General features: G+C 42.9%; 1 protein-coding gene across 1 annotated transcript in view; it reads left to right on the top strand.

The window, feature by feature from the left end:
- Positions 1 to 15,832, top strand: part of GPAM (glycerol-3-phosphate acyltransferase, mitochondrial) — a 42,525-nt gene extending 26,693 nt beyond the window's left edge. The window contains exons 12-21 of the mRNA XM_007469629.1: positions 1,057 to 1,142; positions 1,885 to 2,000; positions 3,977 to 4,047; positions 4,842 to 5,106; positions 5,902 to 6,038; positions 7,210 to 7,287; positions 7,913 to 8,053; positions 9,645 to 9,834; positions 11,137 to 11,195; positions 12,023 to 15,832. Coding sequence (XP_007469691.1) covers positions 1,057 to 1,142; positions 1,885 to 2,000; positions 3,977 to 4,047; positions 4,842 to 5,106; positions 5,902 to 6,038; positions 7,210 to 7,287; positions 7,913 to 8,053; positions 9,645 to 9,834; positions 11,137 to 11,195; positions 12,023 to 12,139 — 1,260 coding nt within the window. The 3' untranslated portion in view covers positions 12,140 to 15,832. The remainder of the gene's footprint in view (positions 1 to 1,056; positions 1,143 to 1,884; positions 2,001 to 3,976; positions 4,048 to 4,841; positions 5,107 to 5,901; positions 6,039 to 7,209; positions 7,288 to 7,912; positions 8,054 to 9,644; positions 9,835 to 11,136; positions 11,196 to 12,022) is intronic.
- Positions 15,833 to 24,136: the final 8,304 nt, after the last annotated feature.

A 24,136-nucleotide genomic window follows, 5' to 3' on the forward strand; every position in this document is an offset into this window, starting at 1 on the left:
TTTTTTTTTTGCGGTACGCAGGCCTCTCACTGTTGTGGCCTCTTCCCTTGCGGAGCACAGGCTCCGGACGCGCAGGCTTAGCGGCCATGGGTCACGGGCCCAGCCGCTCCGCGACATGTGGGATCTTCCCGGACCGGGGCATGAACCCGCGTCCCCTGCGTCGGCAGGCAGACTCTCACCACTGTGCCACCGGGGAAGCCCTATATGATGTTTTAAAATTGCCCTTAAGAGAAATTTTTCAAAATGTATCTCACAGCTGGGTAACATTGATAGTCTAGGATGATGCCGTATTCTACTGAGTGGAGTCTAATACCTACATAGTCAGAGGAATAGTGCCATCCTCATGGAGAAGCCTGGGGCTGGTGGGTCCCTGAGGTCCTGCAGTTTTAAATTCTTAAGATTTTCAGATTGGTAAAGGAGAAGAGAAGGATGGGGAGTTGGGAACCTAAAGATAAGGTGCAGAGATGTCCTGCTTCTTCTGTTCCACGTTTTGGTTTTACTTTGAAAGAGTCAAACTGCTATGCTAGATGCATGCTTTCTGGCCTTAAGTGCTTTTGACTTTTAGGGACCTCGTCATTTCTTATCACTTTTTGTTGTTGTTGTTGTTGTTGTTGTTGTTAATATTGCACAGCTTCTCTTGTTCATGATTTGCTTTTGAATTGAGGTTCTTTTGAGTATAACGTGACCTTCAGGTTGTCAGATTTCCTTTAGAAGGTATGGTTGATGACTTATCACTATTAGTAATATTGGGAATGCCAAATAATTTCATGAAGATATGAGAAAAGTTAAATTTTCCCCTTAATTTTTAAATGATTTTACTTAAGCATCATCCTGTTTTTTGGAGTTTCTGTTCTTAGATTTCATGCTTAACAACATTCTATGAGTTATTCTGCAGTTCTGAAGAGTTTAGGATATAGAAAGTATTTCTCATGTTATGTTATATGGCTCATTTTATTAACATCTCCCTTTTTACTTTTTGAAGGTGAAATTATATTTTATATATGTTTATGGAAGTGAGACAGTGGGAGTAAATGATATTTTATTTTATTTTTCCAGGAATATTTAGAAAGCCAAAGTCAGAAACCTGTTTCTTCTCCACTTTCTCTGGAGCAAGCGTTGTTACCAGCTATACTTCCTTCAAGGTAAGGTTCATGGAAATTTTTTATACTGACCCGTCAAATATCTGTTATTTCTTCTGTTGTATGGAAGAGTTTGTTAACTTTATTAAGGGCATTCATGTTCTTGTTTTTACTTCCTCACTTGAGTAACTTTTCTCTTGGTCTGATAAAGGATCTTGAAATTATGTGTTTCCACATTAGTTTGAAGGTTTTTGATTACTTGCATCATAAAATCTTTTTGATTTTGTGAATCAGGTAAGAGTTCTTATTTGATTTATATTTTTGAATGTTTGAAATGTTCTTTTTGGTAGTAACTTAGGCTATATGCATATTGCACGTTCATGCAACATATGAAAGAGTTTTCCTATGTGAATTTTCCAGAATTCAAATCGAATTGTCACTTACAGAAGTAGAATATTAAGCCTTTCCTTTAATATATGTTCAAGTATTGAATTTTTGAAAATGTTTTAAAATGAGGCATCTTGCTTTATGCATTCTTTCTGCCGGTGAGTTCTGGAAGTGATGTACCAACAGACTAGTTAGTCATAGTTAAGTAACACGTTTTGGTCAGGAGAGTGTATTAAACTTAATAAGGTATATTATGGAGTAAAACAACCCATAGAAATAATCTATCTGTGGCTTAAATTTAGAATATGTAGAAATTTAAAGTGTCTAATGCATTGTATCTTAAGCCCATGTAGTATGCTTTGTGAAAGAGTGGGCTTATAGAAGTCTAATTAAAAAAACAAAAACAAAACCTTTTTAGACCCAATGATGCTGCTGCTGAATGTACAGACACGTCCATTAACGAGTCTAGAAATGCAACAGATGAATCCTTCCGAAGAAGATTGATTGCAAATCTGGCTGAGCACATTCTCTTCAGTAAGTAGAATTCCAGTCTTTAATTCCATAATTCAGATACGGTGTGATGCAGTACGAACCATACAGGTTTTGGAATCTGCCAAAGTTAGATTCCACTTCTGGTTCTAGTACTAATACACAGCGGGTGATAGGTAAGTTATTAGAAAGAAAATGGTGCTGAGAGGATTTGAGGTAACCCAGTGAAACATCTCACACCGTGCCTGATAATTAGCAGGTACTCATGTGGTAGTTCTTAGCCATTTAAAAAAATTGCCAAAATGATTTGTTGCTTCTTTTGCTTATGAATTATTCTCTTTGAACTAACTTGTGGTACAACATCTAGGTTTACAGTTGCATGTCCCTTTCCCCTGTGACCCCATGATCATTTTTATTTGGCAAATATTTTGCGGCTATTATGTGTAAATTTTTGTTTTAGCTGTGGGGAATACAAATTGAATAATGGTTCTGTACTTAAAGACGTATGCTCTTCTCAGTGGGATAGTTGTGCACAAATAATGCAAATGGGCGCGACTCAGAGTGGAGTGAGTTACCTGCAGAATTAGCCGTCCTGAAGTTCCGAATTGCAGCATGGTGTCATGTTGTAGAGGCTGCTCTAAGATCGCAGAGCAGCAGCAGCGCAGGGCCCTTGGGGTGCCACCCAGGCACGCTCTCCTTGCCATCCCTGTGCCTCCTCCCCGTCAGGTCAGACTCTCAGCATTTCCTGCCCACACCAGTGTGGAGGCTTCCTCACCTCCCGCTCCTTTCACTCTAGCTGCCTCTACTCCTGCTTTACGCTGGGCCCGGATAGTCTTTCTGGAGCACATTTGATTGTGTCTCTCCCTTGCGTAAATTCTGGATGCTAAAAATAATTCATCCTTAAGTGTTGTAAAGTTGTAAAATAAAGATAAAACTCACTACCCAAATAACCAGATGTGTTGCTGTCTAGTCTATAAAAATATTTTTTACCGTTTTGTATTGTGCTATTTTCCATCTATAACACAAATACTTAATTTAAAAAAAACTTTTAAATATTCTTTTTAAAGGCCAAATATATATGGTACTCGGTACTTTTTTGTTTCTTAAACACTGGAGACAACATCAATCGTGAATGAAGTATTTATTCATGAATTGATTATCATCTCAGAAAACCCACAGATGGTATCTTATTTTAGATTATTCCATAGATGTTCTCATATTTGATTCATATGATTAATAATTTTCTACAAATTTAGAATATTGAGTTATGGACTATAGTCATTCTCAAATGTATTTCTGTCCCCTTCCTTCCTACCTCTGACCTGCCTCTGGGCCAGGTTGAAAAGAGGAAATTAAAACGTATTGAGCACCCATTACTATGCGTCCTGTGCCAGGTCAGTCATCTCGTGCTTACACAGCCCAGTGAACCAGGTGGATGCTCATTGTACCAAAGGGAAGCTGAGGCTTGGGAATTTAGGACATTTCCCCCAAGTCATGAAATTAGTGTAGAAGTTAGGATTTGACCCCAGATTCCTGACTTTAACTACCTGTCCCCATCCCCTTCCACCACCACCCCCGACTTTGTTGTAATGTGGTGGGTGGTGAATCCCTGCAGGAGGAGTGAAGTAGAGTTGCAGGTGTAGTGGACTGAGGCCAGGAACAAGTCAAGAAACACTAAAGTAGGATATCCTGTAGAGCTCTTAGAACAGGCTCATGCTTTGGGTCTTGGTATTTCCATAAAGATGTCTCTTGGTCACTGAGTAACTGACTTCCATTGGTTTGGACTGAGGGTGGACCTGTCTTAGACTGAATTCTATTATGTGATGAATAATGATCTCTAATGAGGTTCCATTGACCCAGAACATGGTATAATGTTGTAACTTCCCTTTGGTAACTGGGTTATAGGAAATGTGGCAGACGACTTTTAAAATTAAATACTCCTGATTAAGATTTAGGTACTTTTAAAAAGTTTTAGCTATATTAAAAAAAAGTGCAACTAAAGATCTGTGTTTGCCTTCCAGCCGCTAGCAAGTCCTGTGCCATTATGTCAACACACATCGTGGCCTGCCTGCTCCTCTACAGACACAGGCAGGTATGTCTGCAGTGTCACCTGGAGTTCAATAGAAAGCATGAAAATGCTTTGTCAGCTCTTCTAATACTTGTCCACTGATAGATTTGGCCCCCTTCCAGCTAGTCCTGTGAGATAAACAGTAAAATAAGCTAAGGACTCTGCCGACAGGTGCTTACACCTGATGGAGGAAGAAATCTACATAAAAAAAACCTCAGAGACCGTTTTATATGACAGTAAGACATTCTTTGAGTAATACAGTTAATGTAAATAAGGCGTATCTCATCAACATGCGGAAAGTATTCTGATAGCTAATGGTTTCCAAGCTATTTGATTTGTATTTTGGGCCTGTGCTCTGCCTTCCCACAATACACTTGTCTAAGCCCTGTGATGGGAAAGACTGTGTCTGTCTGTCTGTCTGTCTCTCTCTCTCACAGTCATGTTCTCAACACCAAACATAGTGCCGGTATATAGACACCAAATAAATATTTGTCAGATAAATATTTAGAATGAGGGAAATTCTTGCTAAAAAATAAGTACGTCTTACTTTCAGATGGTGGCTTGTGATCTTACGTGCTCATATCACGTGTTGTGGCTAGAGTAGTCTCTGGATGTGGAGTACCTTGACATTCCTGGGGGACAGCTTTTTAACCAGTCTTCTGACTTTCTTTACACGGTGTTTTGGCTCTTTTTCTGTATGTGCCAACAGCAAGCTGCAGGAAAGCCAAGGCAAGAAAAAAAATCCTTGGAACGGTCTCTTCATCTTTTGGGAAGGAGTTTTTCTGTTCTCAAGAGACCACTTCTGTCTGTTTCTCTAGGGAATTGATCTCTCCACACTGGTGGAGGACTTCTTTGTGATGAAGGAGGAAGTCCTGGCTCGTGATTTCGACCTGGGTTTCTCAGGAAATTCAGAAGATGTAGTCATGCATGCCATACAGCTGCTGGGAAATTGCATCACAATCACACACACCAGCAGGAACGATGAATTTTTTATTACTCCCAGCACAACTGTCCCATCAGTCTTTGAACTCAACTTCTACAGCAATGGGCTGCTCCACGTCTTTATCATGGAGGCCATCATAGGTATGTCGGACCCTGAAATATTTTCGTGGCAAGTAAAATGGCCAAAAGCACATGGTGGTGTCTACTTCAGTTTGGATGATAGCCCCTTGTTTGAGGGGATGTGTTGCTATAGTTTTAGTTTTCAAATAAAAGTGTCATCTGCGGGCTTCCCTGGTGGCGCAGTGGTTGGGAGTCCACCTGCCGATGCAGGGGACGCGGGTTCGTGCCCCGGTCTGGGAGGATCCCGCGTGCCGCGGAGCGGCTGGGCCCGTGAGCCATGGCCGCTGGGCCTGCGCGTCCGGAGCCTGTGCTCCGCAGCGGGAGAGGCCACAACGGTGAGAGGCCCGCATACGGCAAAAAACAAAAACAAAACAAAAAAAAAAAAAACAAAGTGTCATCTGCGATGTCACTGTTTTTAGCTTATTCTTACATTTATTGTTCAACAAGTAGTAACTGGATTACTGTATGCATAGTATTACACGTTTTACTAGGGAGGAGAGGTAAGATGTCTTGCTGTTCATGAGCTGAAAATCTAAGTGAGATGAGACATACACGACAGTGAAGTGAGTGGAGGCAACAGAGGAGACGGAGAGGAGACGGGATGGCAGCTTCTGAGGAAGGTTTGATAGGGTTGGGATCACATGGAATCACAAGAAGTAAATTCTGAAGGGATTTACTTAAATTTCTCTAGTGAATGCAGATAATTATTTTTGATATATTAATAATCTGTTGAGGTAATCCAGCTAATCTGAGCCAGTTGAAGTTTTTCTTGGAGAACTAAGGCTGCCAGCTTCATTGATGCTTTTACTTTCTCAGCCTGCAGCCTTTACGCAGTTCTGAAGAAGAGGGGCCCGGGAGTGCCTGTGTCTCCCAGCTTGATCAGCCAGGAACAGCTGGTGCGCAAGGCCGCCAGCCTGTGCTATCTGCTCTCCAACGAAGGCACCATCTCGCTCGTAAGTGAAGACTCTTTAGTGTTGCCTCTTCTCTTTTTCTTGAGCATCTTTGTGAAATCATAAAATGCTTTCCTTTTAGAGAGTTTTTGGCCCATTATTGAAGCTTTATATCCTGCTCCTGGGTCTCAATGACCACCAAACCATTATGTCGTTACTCTCTTGGTTTGCTATCGGGGTCACTGCTCCAGCAAACCTTCGCGTGCTGTGAGGTGTGATAGGACAGATGGCTCAGCGTTCTCTATCACTGAGATCCAGAGTTATTGAGCTCTAAGTGCTTAAGCCACTGGGTCAGGGGTTTGTAAATAATTAACATGCCCACTCATGGATGATAGAACCGTAGAAGATAAGAGTCAGAAACAGTCTTAAAACTCATCTGCTCAACCCCTTCTCCTTTACAAATGGGGAAAGTAAGGCCCAGTGGAACTAATGAGCATTTATATTATATTTAAATACTTCTAGACATTTATAATTAGGCATACATATTAAGCAGTAGAGAGATTTTTGTCCTCAAAATCATCAACAAATAGAATTTATATTTTATTTTAAAGTCTGCTCTTTTCCCCTTGTATGAATGTGTCCTGGGACATTTATGAGCGCAGGTATTGTGAGTACAGCTCTGCTCCACAGCGTTCCTTATATATGTTATGTTTGTGCTCCTGTTGGGGAATCTGTTTTGCATAAATCTTGGGGGCAGGGCGGGAGGGGACAGGGTAGATAAGGCTCTCAAGTTTGACCTTGTCTTTCACTTGGGTCTTTTTTGAGTTATTTGAATACATATTGTGTTTCCTCATCCACCACCTTTGTGTACTACAACATTTACTGTAAGATAGCTTTTGCAGAGAAATTGTCTTACAAAGGAAGAAACAGGTGTAGGGTCCTGACAAGCAGCCCTTCTAAGGCCTTGCTCCAGTCGGGGAGACACAGCTCAGGAGCCCCCTCTGCAGGTGGTGCTGCATTGGGTACTCTGCCAGTCAGGTTACAAGGTCTCTTCTTTTGTCCACGACATGCACTCATCAAGAGGGCGGGCGCCGGAACTCTTAGGGCTTGCCCAGTGGAGGGAGGCAGGTGATACTGTGGAAGTATCCAGCAGCTAACTTGTATGCTATTTTCTGTCTTTAAAAAAATAAGTGGAGGACAGTGACATTTACATTGAAATGCCTTTTCTTTTTAGCCCTGCCAGACGTTTTACCAAATTTGCCATGAAACAGTAGGCAGGTTTATCCAGTATGGCATTCTTACAGTGGCAGAGGTAAGAGGACATGCTTGCCTTTGTTTGCCTTTATTTAGTTTCTTGCTCTTCAATATCTTTCCTACCAGCCACCTGAACCAATAATTCCACTCGGTATATAGTCGAGTCCAGATGAGTTGAAGAGAAAAATAAGAATGGGGAGAATAAATGTCCTTTGGGACTGCTTAATATTTTGGTTCCTTTTGTGTAATGGGTGTTGTGTAAGACGTATCTTGGCTAGATTCCCTGACATCCAGAAGTCTGCCTTCCAAGATCGGCTCCTCTGCATATCTGTGTGCTTGTAGCTTGCACATGTGCATTTTTCTTTTTTGAGATTTTGTTTTAATTTTGGCACCTTTAGTATAGAGGGTATGGCCTGAGAAAATAGGTACCAATTTAGGAGAGGGAAGCGTATTTTATTTGATCTGTCTGGTAGCTTTCACCCTCACTCTTTCTTTTTTCCCCTCCCCTGCTGTCTTCCGAGTGATTTTGAGTTTGGAGAGGGCAGTGGATTGATGTTGTGAATGGCTAAACAGAGCAGAGTAGGGGAGGGAATGAGAGAGGACTGCTTTGTCTGGGGTCCAGCCGGGCAGGTGTTTGTGTGCCTGTGCATGTTTATTTACTCTTGGTCATCTCCCTGGCATAGCCAGATGATCAGGAAGATATTAGTCCTGGTCTTGCTGAGCAGCAGTGGGACAAGAAGCTTCCTGAACCTTTGTCTTGGAGAAGTGATGAAGAAGATGAAGACAGCGATTTTGGTGAGGAGCAGCGAGATTGCTGCCTGAAGGTACTTGGGTGAGGAGTTGTGGTGGACGTGACAGTGATGAGTTGAGGCTTATGTTGCCACAAGTTGTGAGGTTTTTTTTTGTTTTTTTTTGTTTTTTTTTTTTTTTTTTTCTTACGCAGGCCTCTCAATGCTGTGGCCTCTCCCGTTGCGGAGCACAGGCTCTGGACGTGCATTCTCAGCGGCCATGGCTCACGGGCCCAGCCGCTCTGTGGCATGTGGCATCTTCCTGGACTGGGGCACGAACCCATGTCCCCTGCATCGGCAGGCAGACTCCCAACCACTGCGCCACCAGGGAAGCCCCAGAACCATTTTTTTGTATTATGAGGTTCTTATAAACTGGGACTCTGGTGACTAATTCACGTTCAGAGCACCCACAAACTATCTGGGGTGCTTCCTGCTCAGTTAGGATACTGAAACTGTTTGAATTGAATTAATACCTTAAATTGTTCAGTTTGGGTATAGATAAATGGAAAAAGAGACAAGAGTCTGAAAATTCGGGAAGATGAACGTCATAGGTGATACCTTTCATGACCCTCTCATCAGAATGCACAGGTGCACACCTGTTTACCCACACCTGCACTCACTCCTAAAGAGGCAGAGTGGTTTTGTTCAGTCATCCCTGAAGCAAGGCAGTACCGTACCAGGTATGGGAGAGAATGAATATTCAGCTGCCTGGTTGCTCTTTTTGAGCCATGCTCAGTCTTGCCATCTCTCCCAAAATTTCCTACATCAAGCTCTTTGCCTTCAATTAAGACAAATCCTATCACGGGAGAAAATTTGATTTTTAAAAGATTGTCCCTGCTTTAGAAAAAGCAATTTTGCCTAATTTGTAATTTTAGAAATTAGTAATAATGACCCTCCTTTTCTGAATACCCTAAGTGGATTACTGTCTTTGCAGCGGGGTAATACCCCTAGTTCACACACACACACACACACACACACACACACACACACACACACACACACACACGAGAGTCCAAATGACTTTTGGAGGTTTTCCAAGTTGGGTATTACTAGTTTCAAGATGGGGCAGTGATCTTGCTTCCACACTCCAGAGAGGCTCGTCTGAACGTGCATGTTTTGGGGGAGGGGTGCAATGAGAGCGCCTACTGCCCAAAGCACCCTGTCATCACCACCGCCATTCCCCACTGTGCCGGACTGGGGGCCCGAAGCCACGTGGGGATGGCAGGCAGTGTGGGATGGGGGGGGGGACTGAGATGGTCTCGGGGGTCTCAGCATGTGGCCTTTTTGCACACTTGAGTGACCGTCGAGCCAGGCTTCAAAGTCTGGAGGGTCCGGCCTCGGGAGCAGCTATTTTCAGTGATGACAGTATGACATAATTTCTCAAGTATGACAATTTCTCCTAGGCAGCTGTTCAATGAGCGCAAACCTCAAGTACTGTGAATGTCAGTGGTTACAATAAAGAACGCGTGTCGAAACCAGTAGTCATTTCCAGGGGCGATTCTGCACACACGGAGCAGTAGGCTGCTTCTGTGTGGAGGCAGTGAGAGGCCATCTTCTCGAGCCGCTGGTGCTCTGAGGAGGTTCCTTTGTCCCCCAGTGACTGGGTCTCCCGCCCCTCCCCTCCCAGGTGAGCCAGTCCAAGGAGCACCAGCAGTTCATCACCTTCCTGCAGAGGCTCCTTGGGCCTTTGCTGGAGGCCTACAGCTCTGCTGCCATCTTCATTCACAACTTCAGTGGTCCTGTTCCAGAGCCTGAGTATCTGCAAAAGCTGCACAAATACCTAATAACCAGGACAGAAAGAAGTGTTGCAGTGTATGGTATGTGTGACCCTATTTTGGCTTCTTTTAAAAGCTATACATTTTTCGATTATAGGAATCTGCTCATTGTAGATAATTGGAAAAAAGAATGCAAAATAATCCTGACCTCTAACTCCATAGATTACTACTACTACCTGTTTGGGTATAAATTGAATGATACAGATAGATATTCTTATGTCTGGCTTTTTTCATTTAACTTTGTAAGTGAGATTCATACATGTCGTTGCATGTAGTTGTTTGTCTATTCTTGTTGCTTTGTAGTATTCCACTGTATAAATATTTACCACATTTTATTTATTCACATCCATCATTGATGGATATTTGGGTGTTGCATTTCAGAGCTACTCTGAATAGTGCTGCTGTGAACATGTTTGAATGTGCCTTTGGGTGAACACAGGGACTCATTTATGCTGGGCTGTATAGGAGAATTGCCTAGTCACAGGGTGTGGTGGGTTCAGCTTTAGTGGGTACTGCCGAGCAGTTCTTAAGTGCTGAACCAGTTTGCACGCCTAGTAGCAGTGGGTGTTTCATTTGCCCCCCATACTGGCCGGCACTTGGTACTGTCTGCTGCAGAAGAGGTGTGATTGGGGTGGGAGTAGCATTTTATACAGTTACGGTTTAGGACTGAAACTACTTTGAATCAATAATTTTTAGAGCCATGAGGGATCTAGAGATAATCTGTCTAGAGATATCTAGTTATAGTTATTAGAGATATCTAGATCTCTCTTTCTATAGATAGATAGATAGATAGATAGATAGATGTGTAGATATATCCCTAGTTATATCTCTAGACCTCTATCTAGAGCTAGAATCACCTCACTTTATAGATGAGGACACTATTCCAGATCCCATAGCTAGTTAAAGGGCAACCTGGGTTTCGAATTCTTTTTTTCCAACCTCTAGACTTGTGCTCTTTCTGGTCCCACTGGTGTAGTAGTCATGTGTGCATCACTGTGCAGTTTAAGAGAATTTCTACCACTGTCCTGTTTGAGTCTTATAAAAATCCTTCAAGATGGATGTTTTGGGTGTTTCTCTTTCCCTTCCTCTCCTCTCTCCCCTTCCCTGCCCCTCTCTTCTTCCCTCCCTGTTTCTCTCCTTATCCCTCTCTCTCCTTCTCTTTTTTCCTTAAACGATGACAAAGTAGCTTTACAGAAACGGCAAGTCCTTTGAGGCCTCACAGCTTGCCAGCAGCGAAAGGGAGCTTGACCCGACCCTCTCCCTAGCCTCCCACACTCTTACTGTGGATATTGGGGTTTGTTGCTGGGCCTAAACGTTTGACGGGGCCTTTTTCTTTCTTCACAGCTGAGAGTGCCACCTATTGTCTTGTGAAGAATGCTGTGAAAATGTTTAAGGATATTGGGGTGAGTGTCCTCTGCTTATGGTATAAAAGAGTGTGTTCACGTCTGTCTTCTTTCCATTTAGATCTAGTCTATGTGAGGCACCTTTGTGTTGGGCCGAACCCTGGAGAAGCAGTCTCTGCTGGATTAATCATGCAGGCGTCTCTGGGGGTTGGGAGAAGGGGCACGGTGAAGGGGAGGCCCATCAGCACAGGTTTATTGGAATGTTTCAGAGTTTTCCTGGTTTTCATCTTCATTCCACACGAAGGTGTCAGTGTGTTTCAAAATTCTACTACGGTTTTGGTGGGGATGTTAATTATGCCATATGATTTTCAGTTATTTTCTTTTTTTTTCCTTGGCTGCGCCGTGCGGCATGCGGGACCTTAGCTCCCCAACCAGGGATTCGAACCCATGCCCCCTGCATTGGGAGTGTGGAGTCTTAACCACTGGACCACCAGGGAAGTCCCTTCTGTTATTTTCTTGTGCTTTTACCAATATTTCTAGAAGTATCCTCAGGTATCCCTTATCTTCACATATCATTTGGGACATGAGTTCCATGAAGGTACCAGTGATCTTTGTAAGGGAATATTTGTGACTTAATTCCAACATAAATTTAAAAATATAGTACACTGGTTGAACTCCACCCCCAAAACCCCACACCTGCCTCCATAACCTCCCCACCCCACACTCGCACACGCCTACATGGACATTTACTTAAAGCCCGCATATGGCTCTGTGTGCCTTACTGCATTTTCTGGTCTAGGACACAGAGCAGGGTTGGTGATTGAAACCCGCCCCCCCACCCCAACCCTTTTTGGTTTGTCTTTAATTTAATTTAACTTTCTCTCTAGGTTTTCAAAGAGACCAAACAAAAGAGAGTGTCTGTTTTAGAACTCAGCAGCACTTTTCTACCTCAGTGCAACCGGCAAAAACTCCTAGAATATATTCTGAGTTTTGTGGTACTGTAGGTAACTCCTGGCACATCTGGCCAGTGACGAGTGTGGGACGAGTCCCTCGTAGGCTCCTGCCTGTGGCTCGAGAGTGGAAGGTGCCATCGTGTGGTCGGGCCTGACCTGTCTTGATGTGACCTCCTGGAAGACAAGTGCCTTCTCCCCTCCATGATCTGTGATCATCGGACTCTGAGATGACACAGCCGCCTACAGATCACCCTTTGGGGGCCCTCAGCCTCCGTTCACAGTTCATAATCAGTAGATTACAAAATGAAATCGCAAACGATTATTTTGGAGTTTATTAAAGATTTACATTTTAAGTATAACTGTTAAGGACTAATTACTGTGATGGACACAAAAATGTAGTTGATTCTAGAACTGAATCTTGTATAGTATACTTAACGCTGTCAGGTAATTTGTTGGCATATTTTCTGATTAATGGTTAATGCTTCCTTTAAAAATAATTGCGTCATCCATTCCCTGGATTTTTTGGGTTGGTTTTTGTTTTTTTGGTTTTATCCTTGTCAATCGTAGCTAAATTTTAAGTGGGAACACTTTTCATCTTAAAGTGCTTTACAAATGAATGGGCTAATATACATCACACCCAGGTATCACTGTGCTGTCTGTTGCAGTCAGATACAGAAAGTGTTTTAAGAGCTAAGTGAAGACACAGTATTAGTTTAGGTCAGGAATAGAGATAATGTGACCAAACAGTTAACACCAGGAAATAAATTTGGCTGGCGAAATTCAAGATGAACCTGGCCAGAAAACTGACTTTGAAAACGTTTGTTCATATGAAAAAGTGCCATTGAGTTTTAAATGACCAGCAAGTATTTAGGAACAACTCCTATTTTATGTCTGTATACCTTCCCACCCCTCAGGTAGTACCTGCCTTTCACAGGTACAGCTGTTTCTTAGAGAGAGCAACCGTACTAACTTATTAGCTTGGCCTGATAGCCTGTGTTAAAGTGCCCTGGCTTCAGGCTACTGACCCAGTCCTCTCATGCCATTCAGACAGGTCGTGCACTGCACGTCTTCTGGGTGGCTGATACCCACTCACGTTGGGCAGAGTACAACCTGGACAGTATATGTGATAGCCCTGCGGACTGGCAAATGGTTGGAGGCATTTATAGGTTTTTTAGCTTTGAGGAAGAAAAAAACCATGGTTCTTTAAAAATGTGTGTGGGTTATTTTCCCAAACCCCGATGCCACATAGTGGCAAATAATTATGAAAAATTGTTCATAACATGTAGGTGCCTTTTTGTGAGCAGGGATCATAATTGTTAGCTAATTGTGGTAATTATAGTGATTTCTTAAAAATCATGATATTAAATGTTTTCTAACAGCTTACTGTTCCTTCTCTTCTGTCCATGGTATTATGGAATAGGAATTTTTCATGATGAGTATTGCAGGTAATCTTTGAATTTAATCGAAAAGTACTGAGAATTAAGTTTGTGCTTTCATCAGCTTGGATTTTAAACACTAATAATATCTCATGAATATTCTGTGTGTGTTGCGAGAGGGAAAGGTACTAATTGGTATTTCACATTGTATGAAACTTTTGAAACTCAGAGCAATAATGCCATGCTTTTGTGATTTTCTTCCACTCTTCTCAAATTCCGCATTTAAAATATATGTTTTCTTTATAGGCGTTCACATACTATTAAGCAGTTGTCAGTGTTGCAGCGTCTCTGGTATGGAGTGGGGTCTTCCCCGTGTAGCATTCCTTTTTCCTAAGTAGCTGTGTGTTTGGGGGAACAGCCAGGGAGGCTTATTTATCCCCTTGTGTGTTCCTTGTCTAGGCAAGCAAATATTTCACTAGTCTCTTTTACTCATCCATTAAATTATAGACCAAGGATTACTCAGACCCTTTAAGTCAAGGGTGGGACTGACCTCCCAGTGGATATTCTGCTGCCCCGCCTGTGACTTCTGCTAAGAGCTACTGCTGCACCAGCCTAAGCAGGGAACAATGGCTTCTCTGGCTTTATTTTTCCCTTTCAGTTGGTTTGTTTTCTAGAAATCTACTCAGATGCTTTGGGGAATGCAATATATGATTTGCTAGCTCTCTCGCCACTTAACTCACTGTGAGAATAAATATGCATGCTTTCTGTAATTAACTGGTGCTTTGAAAACCTTTTTTAAGGAAGACAAATCTCAACCAAAGTTCTGCTCATCCAGACAAGCTCACCCTTGAGTTAATTTTAGCACAGCTCATTCTTGAGTGCCTCGTTACTGAACGAACATCCATCATCCCAGTAAGGCTTCCAGATAGCACTGTTTTGCTCAAAGATTTATTCTTGTTTTCCAAAAGCGAATGGCTTTCATGTAAGATTAAACAAACTAGGTGCTTGTAAATAATTTACTACAGTTTACTCTATTGCATTTCTATAAAACTGAAATGCATGTCCTCCAGGGGAAGACAAGCTGTGACTCAACTTAAAAAGCAAACAAAAAGACCCAGTAATAATGTGAAATTGCACTCTTTGAAAATGAGAAAATCCTAAGAAATTCAAAAGAGGGGAAGGAATTTTCACTCTCAAAATTTAAAGAAAAACAAAGGGAAAGAACTAGCATGAAGTGTGTAGAGCTATAGTAACAGTTAGTGCTGTGAGTCCTTCTCACATCCGTTCAGGTCTGTTAAGTCTCACAAAGCCACAAGGGTGAGTGGAGGGAACGTCAGGGGTTGCAGTGAATATAAGATTGTGGAATTTCCAATCTGAAGGGGAAAAGCATTTCCCAAAGTTCTCCATGTATATGAGTGCTCTGTGAGATGTTCATAGGTGTTTTGTATATAGAAAAAGTGTTGCTGGTAAAATAAATTTGCACACGGACCCTCTTTCCTAGAAACTCACAGTGCACTTTAGTGCAGTAAGGGCTCAGGGCCTGCCAGTACCAAGCCTGTTTAACCCAGCATTTCCCAATCTGTGTGATCCCAGGGCCTTTTCCCCCTTTGGGACACCTATGGACCTCTCCTTAGGGTCATAGAAAACATTTTGGGAAACACTATGTTAGGTAGTTCCGTAAGGAGTCAAAACAATAACTGCCATGTGGCACAGAGGCAGAATTTGCATGCATTTTGTATAATCAAATGTTGCATTTAATGGATGTATATTTCCTCCCCTGGAGACCATAAGCCCAGGAAACTATAGTATAGGTGGTCAGAGCTCTTTTCTTGGATGAAAGACAAGCCCTTAATGTATCTGGGTTTTTCACTGAAAGTAGCAAAGTTAACACTAGGATTAATTGGGATAAAAAATTAAGATTTTAATTCAAACCTAGAAGAAAATATTGCACAATCGAATGCAGCTTTTTATCCACAAATAGTTCTAGTTTTTAGAAATGATAGGACTTACCACTGAGGTTTATAAGATTTAATTTGGATGTAAATCTGTTTTTTAAAACACATTTTAGGAACTTGAGATTTAGCATCTGGCATTTCAGTTTAATACAAACTAATGACTGAATTTGAAAGAGACTTTTGACTTGATTTCTAAACGTCTAACGTTCTGAAAAGCCTTGATGGAAGGTGTTAAACTATTTGCCCATTGTACAGAGAAGTGTCAGATTGTTATAAAAAGATCTATTATAAAGTACCATGTGACGCTGTGGGTGAAACTTATTTGGAAACATTGATTGATTTTTATGCTTGTCAATATATTGTAAGAAGCACAGAAGTGTAGTTTTGTTTTAATAAACCAAAAAGTGCATATATTCTTGATGTCTTGCATTTGTAGTTAAAAGTTCCCTACATAATTCATTGTACAAACGGTTCTTGTTTGACTTCACATAGGCCTTTATTAAAATGCTTATAAGAAATAATCTTACATAAATTTGTGAACCTGCAGTGCGTGATTTTATTATTGACCTGGAGCTCTTCAAATTTGATCAGGCATTTGGGGATGTAGATATCTACAGCTTGGCTGCTGCCCTTCTCAGTAAATATTCACATCACAGAGAGATTCTTGGGGTTTCTGTAAATATTCCTTTAAACGTGGTGCTTCTGATATATTTTAATATGTTTAAGTTTATAAAAGCATGAACTGAAGTCTTAGGTTTTTCCCACTAGTTCACGATAGTTGCTCAAAATAGTTTACCTTTTTTGACAAGTAAAACAAGTATTTTACTAGAGCACAGTTTTCTGTGGATGATTTGAAACTGCTCAAATGCAGCCTTCTCTCAAAAGTGTGCCCCCTGGAAAGGGTGTTAAACAGGTGCCTGGTGATGCCATCCGTGCCCTTTGGGTGCATGACAGTGTGTGACAGGGCTGTGAACCTGATCAACACCCAGGATCATCCCATGTGTTCTGCTCCAGCTTCTCGATCTGAACTTTGTACTTTAGCGCCTTTGATTTCCTCTGGGATGCTGTTGCCACGACTGTGCCCTCACCCTTTGGTGTATTCGTTCTTTCCTTTGCATTAGCAACTTTCTTGCTCCTGCATTGTGGACTTAACCTTGCCTTCCCTTCATCAAGGCAAAATTCTAACTTTTACAACCACTCGCTTTTAAGTGAATATTAATTTTGAAGTCTAGTCTTTTAATGTTTAGTCCTATATTCACTAATTGTAGTCCCAGTTATGCCCCTTTTAAACACCTTACAGTCTGTCTGGTACACACCTAACTAGCAAAATTCTAATGTACAAATAGGCATTTTCTTGATTGTCCACAGCATCTGTGATGTCCACGCAATGGCCACTGCTTAGCCGTCTCTAGATGCCAGCATAGCTCCTGCATTGTGTGACTTGTACCACAAAGCTTGGCATCAGGATGCTTCTCAGCCCTCAATCTAGGAAAAGGAAGCCTTATCCAAGTTGTGTTCTGTGTGTGGATTTTATATAGCCTTTCAAATCTGTTGTTATTATTTTTAAGAAAAGGAATATAGCAGAGAGAGCATGGGGTTTGGGGAGCAAAAAACTTAAGATTGAGTCTGGCTCTCTTGTGCACATGCTGGAAGACATTGAGCTGGTCACCTCACCCCAGTGAACATACATGGGTGTCCTCTGTGTTGTATGGGGACAATAGTGGATTTTTGAAGATGAAATAAGGTGGAATGAATGCAGAAGTGTTTTGTAAGCTTAAGAGCGTTACAACTGTGTGGTATTTGGTTTTCTCGATTTCCTACTTAGGAAAGAAAATGTAGCTCTGAAAGGGAAATTAGGAGTCACCTGGTATTTGGCACCCAAGTTTTACAGAAGAGGACATCACCGGTGCTCGCACAGTAAGTGATGATAGAATCTAGAATAGAAGCAGCATCGTTTGACCCTCAATCCCACCCCACTTCAATCCCACTTCAGTGACCACCAGCCAAATGGAAGGTGAACAAGAAAGCAAAATGATCAAGTCCCATCCAGTGAAGTAGGGACCATCCTTGTGTTTGGTGTCGAACTTGGCAAATTATAGGTACATAAGGTTGTGAAACTGGAAGGAAGTTTATTGGCTCCAGCAAAACAATGCGCTTGACATGCTGGTACCTGGGACTTCTTTGTGGGTACAGAGTTGGGCACTGCGCTAAGGACTTTCTATGCATCACCTCAATCCTCCGGGGGTAGGTACAATACTATTAGCCCCATCTTACAACTGATGAAACTGGGGGCTAAAGCAGTTTGCTGAAGGCTTCTGCCAAGGCAGAGTGCAAATTTGCTCTCCATCATGGTGACACACTTTTCTCTGGGTTTGCAAGTTCTGCCCTTGTCCTGGAACAACTGACAGGCACAGAGGAATAAGGCAGAAAGCAGTATGTCTCATCAGGACAGGCGGAAAAGGACGTAAGGATTCTTTCCCTTCCTTCACCTAATTTCCTCTTGAAAAATCCACTGTTAAGGGTGTCCTTGTACAATTCAGAGGGCAACCATGTCACTAAGGTGATGTATCCAGCTTGCAGGATTTCTCAGAAGCCCTCCTACACTGTGCCCTTTGCAGAGAGTTAAGCAGAAGGAGAGCTTTTGAGGTTGAAGACGGCTAGAATTTGTCGCCACTTACTGTGGATTTGTCATGATGCAGAGCCCAAATTCAGCAATGATTAGCATATGTGTTGGAGGGGATCACGGAGAGGAAGTGACCATTGGTTGACTGGAGAGTTGGACCCGGGCAGCAGGAGACTCCTCACCCCCTCCTCTGTACTTGGAATGTACGTGCTGCTTACTATTCCCATGCTGACAGCCATTTCAAGGATGCAGCCTTGAGAGAGTAAGGTGTTGCTGAGACCAACTGGACTGAATACGTGATTGAACCCAGTTAAGGCCTCTATATAGACTTTTGAGATTCTAGCTGATGGGGACAGAGATCTACCGTCTTGCACCGCCCAAGACAATCCTCATAGGTAAGTTCCCTTGCTTATTAAACCTGCCACCTACCAATCTGGAACAGTCTGCCTCTTCTGTTCTCTCCTTGCCCTCTGTGTACAGGGGCCAGTTTGCAAACCAACAGTGTAATAGTATTTTTATGAACGTGTGTGCTGGGCACCATGCTGATCATGAGGTAGGGGTCCTAAAGACCCTAAGAGGAAACTGAATGTAAGCTATTTCTCACGGTCATCTTGCTGGCAGGCTGTGGGGCCGGTTTCCAAACTTGATCTTCAGCACTGCATTTTACAAGGGCTCATTGGAGGCACTCAGCCTCCCCAGTGGGTCATGTCTGGAAGAGAGAACAAATAACGCTGGAACAGAGTCTGGAGGTGGCGTTTTCTTGGGAGGGCTTTTGAGCACAAGGCAGGCTTCGGCTGGGCTTGCTCTGAAGTCTTCCACTGTGTTCACTGAGTTGGAAAAGTCTCTGCCTCTTGTACAGAAAGAAAAGGGGGCAGTTCCACCCTGGCCTCCCACACTGCAGGCTGCAGTCCTGGCCCCTCCACTTGGGGTCAGGAGATAGCCCTTCCCTCCAAGGCACTGCATAAATCACTTCTAAATCTGCAATCCTGAGACAGTAATCGTATCAACAGGGCCGCAGTTTTATAATGTTTTAAAGACTCTAAACTGCAAGTCTTTTTTTTTTTTTCTTTAATCTTTATTGGGGTATAATTGCTTTACAGTGGTGTGTTAGTTTCTGCTTTATAACAAAGTGAATCAGTTATATATATACATATGTTCCCATATCTCTTCCCTCTTGGGTCTCCCTCCCTCCCACCCTCCCTATCCCACCCCTCCAGGCGGTCACAAAGCACCGAGCTGATCTCCCTGTGCTATGTTCATAACATTTTTTTTTTTCTTAAATTCCATATATATGTGTTAGCATACGGTATTTGTCCTTCTCTTTCTGACTTACTTCACTCTGTATGACAGACTCTAGATCTATCCACCTCATTACAAATAGCTCAATTTCGTTTCTTTTTATGGCTGAGTAATATTCCATTGTATATATGTGCCACATCTTCTTTATCCATTCATCCGACGACGGGCACTTAGGTTGTTTCCATCTCCGGGCTATTGTAAATAGAGCTGCAATGAACATTTTGGTACATGACTCTTTCTGAATTCTGGTTTCCTCAGGGTATATACCTAGTAGTGGGATTGCTGGGTCATATGGTAGTTCTATTTGTAGTTTTTTAAGGAACCTCCATACTGTTCTCCATAGTGGCTGAACCAATTCACATTCCCACCAGCAGTGCAAGAGGGTTCCCTTTTCTCCACACCCTCTCCAGCATTTATTGTTTCTAGATTTTTTGATGATGGCCATTCTGACTGGTGTGAGATGATATCTCATTGTAGTTTTGATTTGCATTTCTCTAATGATTAATGATGTTGAGCATTCTTTCATGTGTTTGTTGGCAGTCTGTATATCTTCTTTGGAGAAATGTCTATTTAGGTCTTTTGCCCATTTTTGGATTGGGTTGTTTTATTTTTTTGTTATTGAGCTGCATGAGCTGCTTATAAATTTTGGAGATTAATCCTTTGTCAGTTGCTTCATTTGCAAATATTTTCTCCCATTCTGAGGGTTGTCTTTTGGTGTTGTTTATGGTTTCCTTTGCTGTGCAAAAGCTTTGAAGTTTAATTAGGTCCCATTTGTTTATTTTTGTTTTTATTTCTCTAGGAGGTGGGTCAAAGAGGATCTTGCTGTGATTTATGTTAGAGTGTTCTGCCTATGTTTTCCTCTAAGAGTTTGATAGTTTCTGGCCTTACATTTAGGTCTTTAATCCATTTTGAGCTTATTTTTGTGTACGGTGTTAGGGAGTCATCTAATCTCATACTTTTACATGTACCTGTCCAGTTTTCCCCGCACCACTTATTGAAGAGGCTGTCCTTTCTCCACTGTACATTCCTGCCTCATTTTTTTTTTTTCTTTACATAAAGTTTGCTTCCATCTCTGGATTGGGAATTTTTACAAAATCTCTTTTGTTGAAGTCTTGCAGCCTCATTAACTTTTCCCCATAGACGTTCCCTCCCAATAGTCAACTGAAATAACAACCCACAACATGAGAGCTGTGAGTTTCAGTTTTATGTGGGGACTTACTGAGGATTATAGCCCAGGAGACAGCCTCTCAGATAGCTCTGAGGAACTGCTCCAAAGAGGTGGGGAGAGAGGTCAGCATGAGAGTGATTTTGGAGAAGGGGTAGGTGTAATCAGGCACACATCTCCGCAGAAGGTTGTTGCTAGTCACGAGAAACAGTTATCTCAGTTAATGACTTTAGGGCTTGTATGAGAAGGTGCAAGAAATTGGGTTCATAAAATTTTCTCCTGAAAATATCCAACTCTCTGAAGGCCTGTTCTGCCAGTTTTCCCAGAGCACAGAGTGCCTCATTCCTGATCTGTGCCCCAATGTCCTTTCAGGGTATGTTAAAGGTCAGCAACAGCAGTGGCTAATGACTTAATCCTTGTAGAGCCAGATGGCGAATGACATTCTTTTCGTTGGCACAATGCAGGCATAAAGCAGGCAAATTAATTTGGAAAGTATGTCTAAGTTGGGTGATAGAACACAGCCATTGTCTTTGATCAGGATGAAACTTAATTTCATTGGCAACAACGTGCATTTAGGTCATTCTTGATGAAAATTCATTGTGCTTCCCTAAGCTGCTGAAACAAGAGGTAGGTTTGCATGGTGTATCCATGGTTCCTGCTTTAAGTCAATTTAATTAACAGTAGAGTCTTGTCAGTGCCCAGAAAATAACTTTACATAAATAAAGGTAAAACGCAGAGGTTGAAAGAGTAATTGTCCGAAAGGGCGTTTGAGTCTCAGGACACTGTGAGGGGCCAGAACGTTGCAGACACTGAATATGGGAGTCACTGCAGCAAAGCCCACCGCACAAGCACACAAAGACAGACAGCACCAAGAATCAGATGAATTCCCAAAAAGCCGTTAGGAAATCAATTTTAAAAATTGCAAAATAATTTTAAAGGATTACATGCTTTGCTATTTAAAGTAACCCCACTGGCAAGGTCTTTAGTTATAAGAAGTTTGTCAAGTCTGCAAATGAGAGTTAGTAACTGATTATATGACTTTGGGCAAACACTTGATTTCTCCCATTTGTAAGTTAGGGCAAAGAATAATGTCCCCACATCTAGCACGTCTATCACGGGAGTGTTGGGAAAACCACCTGAGCCAGTGGGCGATGCCTTGAAAGTGTAATTTATTCTCTAAACATAAAGACTGGCTTCTGTTCTGGTGCTGGGTTTTCCTGAGGCAGAGTTCTTGCAGTGGATCCTGTAGGACCCTACCTACGTGCCCGTGGCCACCTCCGGGTCACCCGTGGGCACTCCTGCACCTTTGTCTGCCTGGATCTCCCTGCTGAGGGCGGTCCCTGACTTGGGAGTACGTGGAGCCATCAGAGCCTGCTGGAAGTTGCTGGTGAGTCAATACCCCAGCAGTCGTGGTCATCCAGCGGTGTGTGGGTTTGTGGAACTAGAAGATAAACAGCCCCTCATTGGAACAATTCAGAGGGTCCTCAGTGGGGTTAAGCTCCAGTTGGCCATAGCAGCGACCCACTCATTATTCCCTTTTCTTGGGGTGTAATCATTCCTTCTCCCCCTTCCATGTCTCCCTTTGCCTGTCCGTTACTGGTGCTTCCTGACATCAGCTCACACGTCAAGGACAGGCAGCCGAATCCTGTCTCAGGAGCTGTTTTCAGGGGAACCCAAATGGAGGCAGAGTCCTCACGACTTTTCATTGACTAGATGCTGAGCACAGTGTTGTCAAGAGCTAGTGTTTCCGAAGTCTGTTAAGTTGGACTCACCCATGCGCTATCGACACAGGATAAGTAGAGCCAGAGAGAACGTGGCATTCCCGGTTTGACATCCGTGTTTGAAGATGGTGATGAGTGGGTCTGTAAACGCTGTCCTGCCTCCTTTGCTGGTTGCCAGTGAGAAGGATCAACATGGTGGTTAGAGAGATTAGAATTCAGGGTGGTAAAGATTCAGGGAGTGTAACCAACACTGACAGAGTCTAGAGGTAGGCAGGGGAGAGGAGGCCATGTGTAAAGCATGTGCTCACCTGGGAGCAGCACACTGTCTCCTAGGGGACCCAGGACCTTACCCAAGAAAGGTTAGCTAATAATATTGTAGTTGGTCGAGGCAAAGACAGAACTCGCTGTGGGAGATCTGGGTGGTGACAGGGGGCACATGGCAGAGTCAGTCTTTAATTGGGCCTGGAAAGAAGGGCAAGAACCAGACAGTGGGAACACCAGTCCTTTCAAAACCTCACCTGATAATTAAATTTGAGTAAACTTAATATTAAAGTTCATGTGCAAGACCTGTGTACATACCCTTAATTCATCCTGCAGACTTGCCTAGTTTGGTAATTTCGAAACATCAAACAAATGGAGTCAAAGTTCAAGTCATCAGATTTCTCTAAAATTGTAGCAAAATTGTAGCTTGTGTTAAAACTATTATAAGATCTGGCAGGTCTGGGTCTGTACTCCCCATGGAACAATGGGTTAATAATGAATAGAGGTCATTTACATGGGGTATGCTTGTTATAGTTCCGCCTCCTGGATTGTCTGCTGCACGGAGGTCAGGGGTCATTGAATCATTGGGCTTGTGCAGTTTATTTTATTTTTCCAAAGCAAAGAGCAGAGTCTCTAAATGCGCGTCTTTATTTAAAATGAAAAAAAGAAAGCCCTTTGAGTGTGCAGAGAATAAAGTAATGTGTATTGAGCATAAGCGAATTGCCAGTCGCTGCGCTAACAGCTTTACAGGCACGACTAGCTTCTCCCCATTTTACACGCCCGGAAGTGGAGGCGCGGAAGTCTTGGGAAGCGCTTCAGGCATCTTAAGGGAATCTTAAGGGAATCATGACCAACCTGCCGCTCAAACCCTTGTTCTTTCTATGGCACCCAGGAGTTTCCTTGATCTTGAGCTTTTTCCTGTTTGGATTTCATGATCTGGGTATGATAAGTCCCCGCTGTGACCACATTTGGGGGTGGGTTAGGGATGAGGGTGGTGGGAGGGAAAAGGAGGGTAATGCACTAAGATGTGGGGCTTTATGATTTCCCCATAATTTAAAGCCCGCCTCCCTGGAGCCACACGTTTGCCTTGGGAGTTAAACGTGCCCAATCCAGGGCAAAGAGGCCGCAGCTGTTTGAGGAGGGGAATAGAGGGCTGGCGTTGAACGTGATGCGCGGGCCAATCGCAGGTGTGGGGCTTCTCGGGGGTGAAAAGAAGGCCATGACCGCGAAGCCACGGGCGAGTCCGTTTTCACGGCTTTCTTGGGGGTACAGAGCTCCGACCCGCAAACCAACTGGAGTTCTGAACAGGTAGGATCCCTGCGTAGTAGTCTGGGGTCTTCCGGGTTATCTCTGTGATGTGCCTGCGGTCGAAGCGTTTATAACTTGGGGATTCTGTGCCCAGAATCTGGCGAAGGCTTCCCGGGTTCGGATCCCAGTTCCGCGCTCACCAGCCCCGCGACCTGGCGCCTGTTTCTTGATTAACCGTCTCCACTTAACTGGGTTTACGAGGAAGTAATGAATATTCACGAAGCATTTGATACCAAGCCTGGCACACACATAATAAATGCTTTATAAACGTTAACCCTGTTAAAGGTCTCTTCTGATGACTCAGAAAATTTTCCCTGGGACCCCCCTGCTTTCTCTACCT

Source organism: Lipotes vexillifer, unplaced genomic scaffold (genome assembly GCF_000442215.2).
Source record: "Lipotes vexillifer unplaced genomic scaffold, Lipotes_vexillifer_v1.1 scaffold240, whole genome shotgun sequence".
In the NCBI taxonomy this organism is placed as follows: domain Eukaryota; kingdom Metazoa; phylum Chordata; class Mammalia; order Artiodactyla; family Lipotidae; genus Lipotes; species Lipotes vexillifer.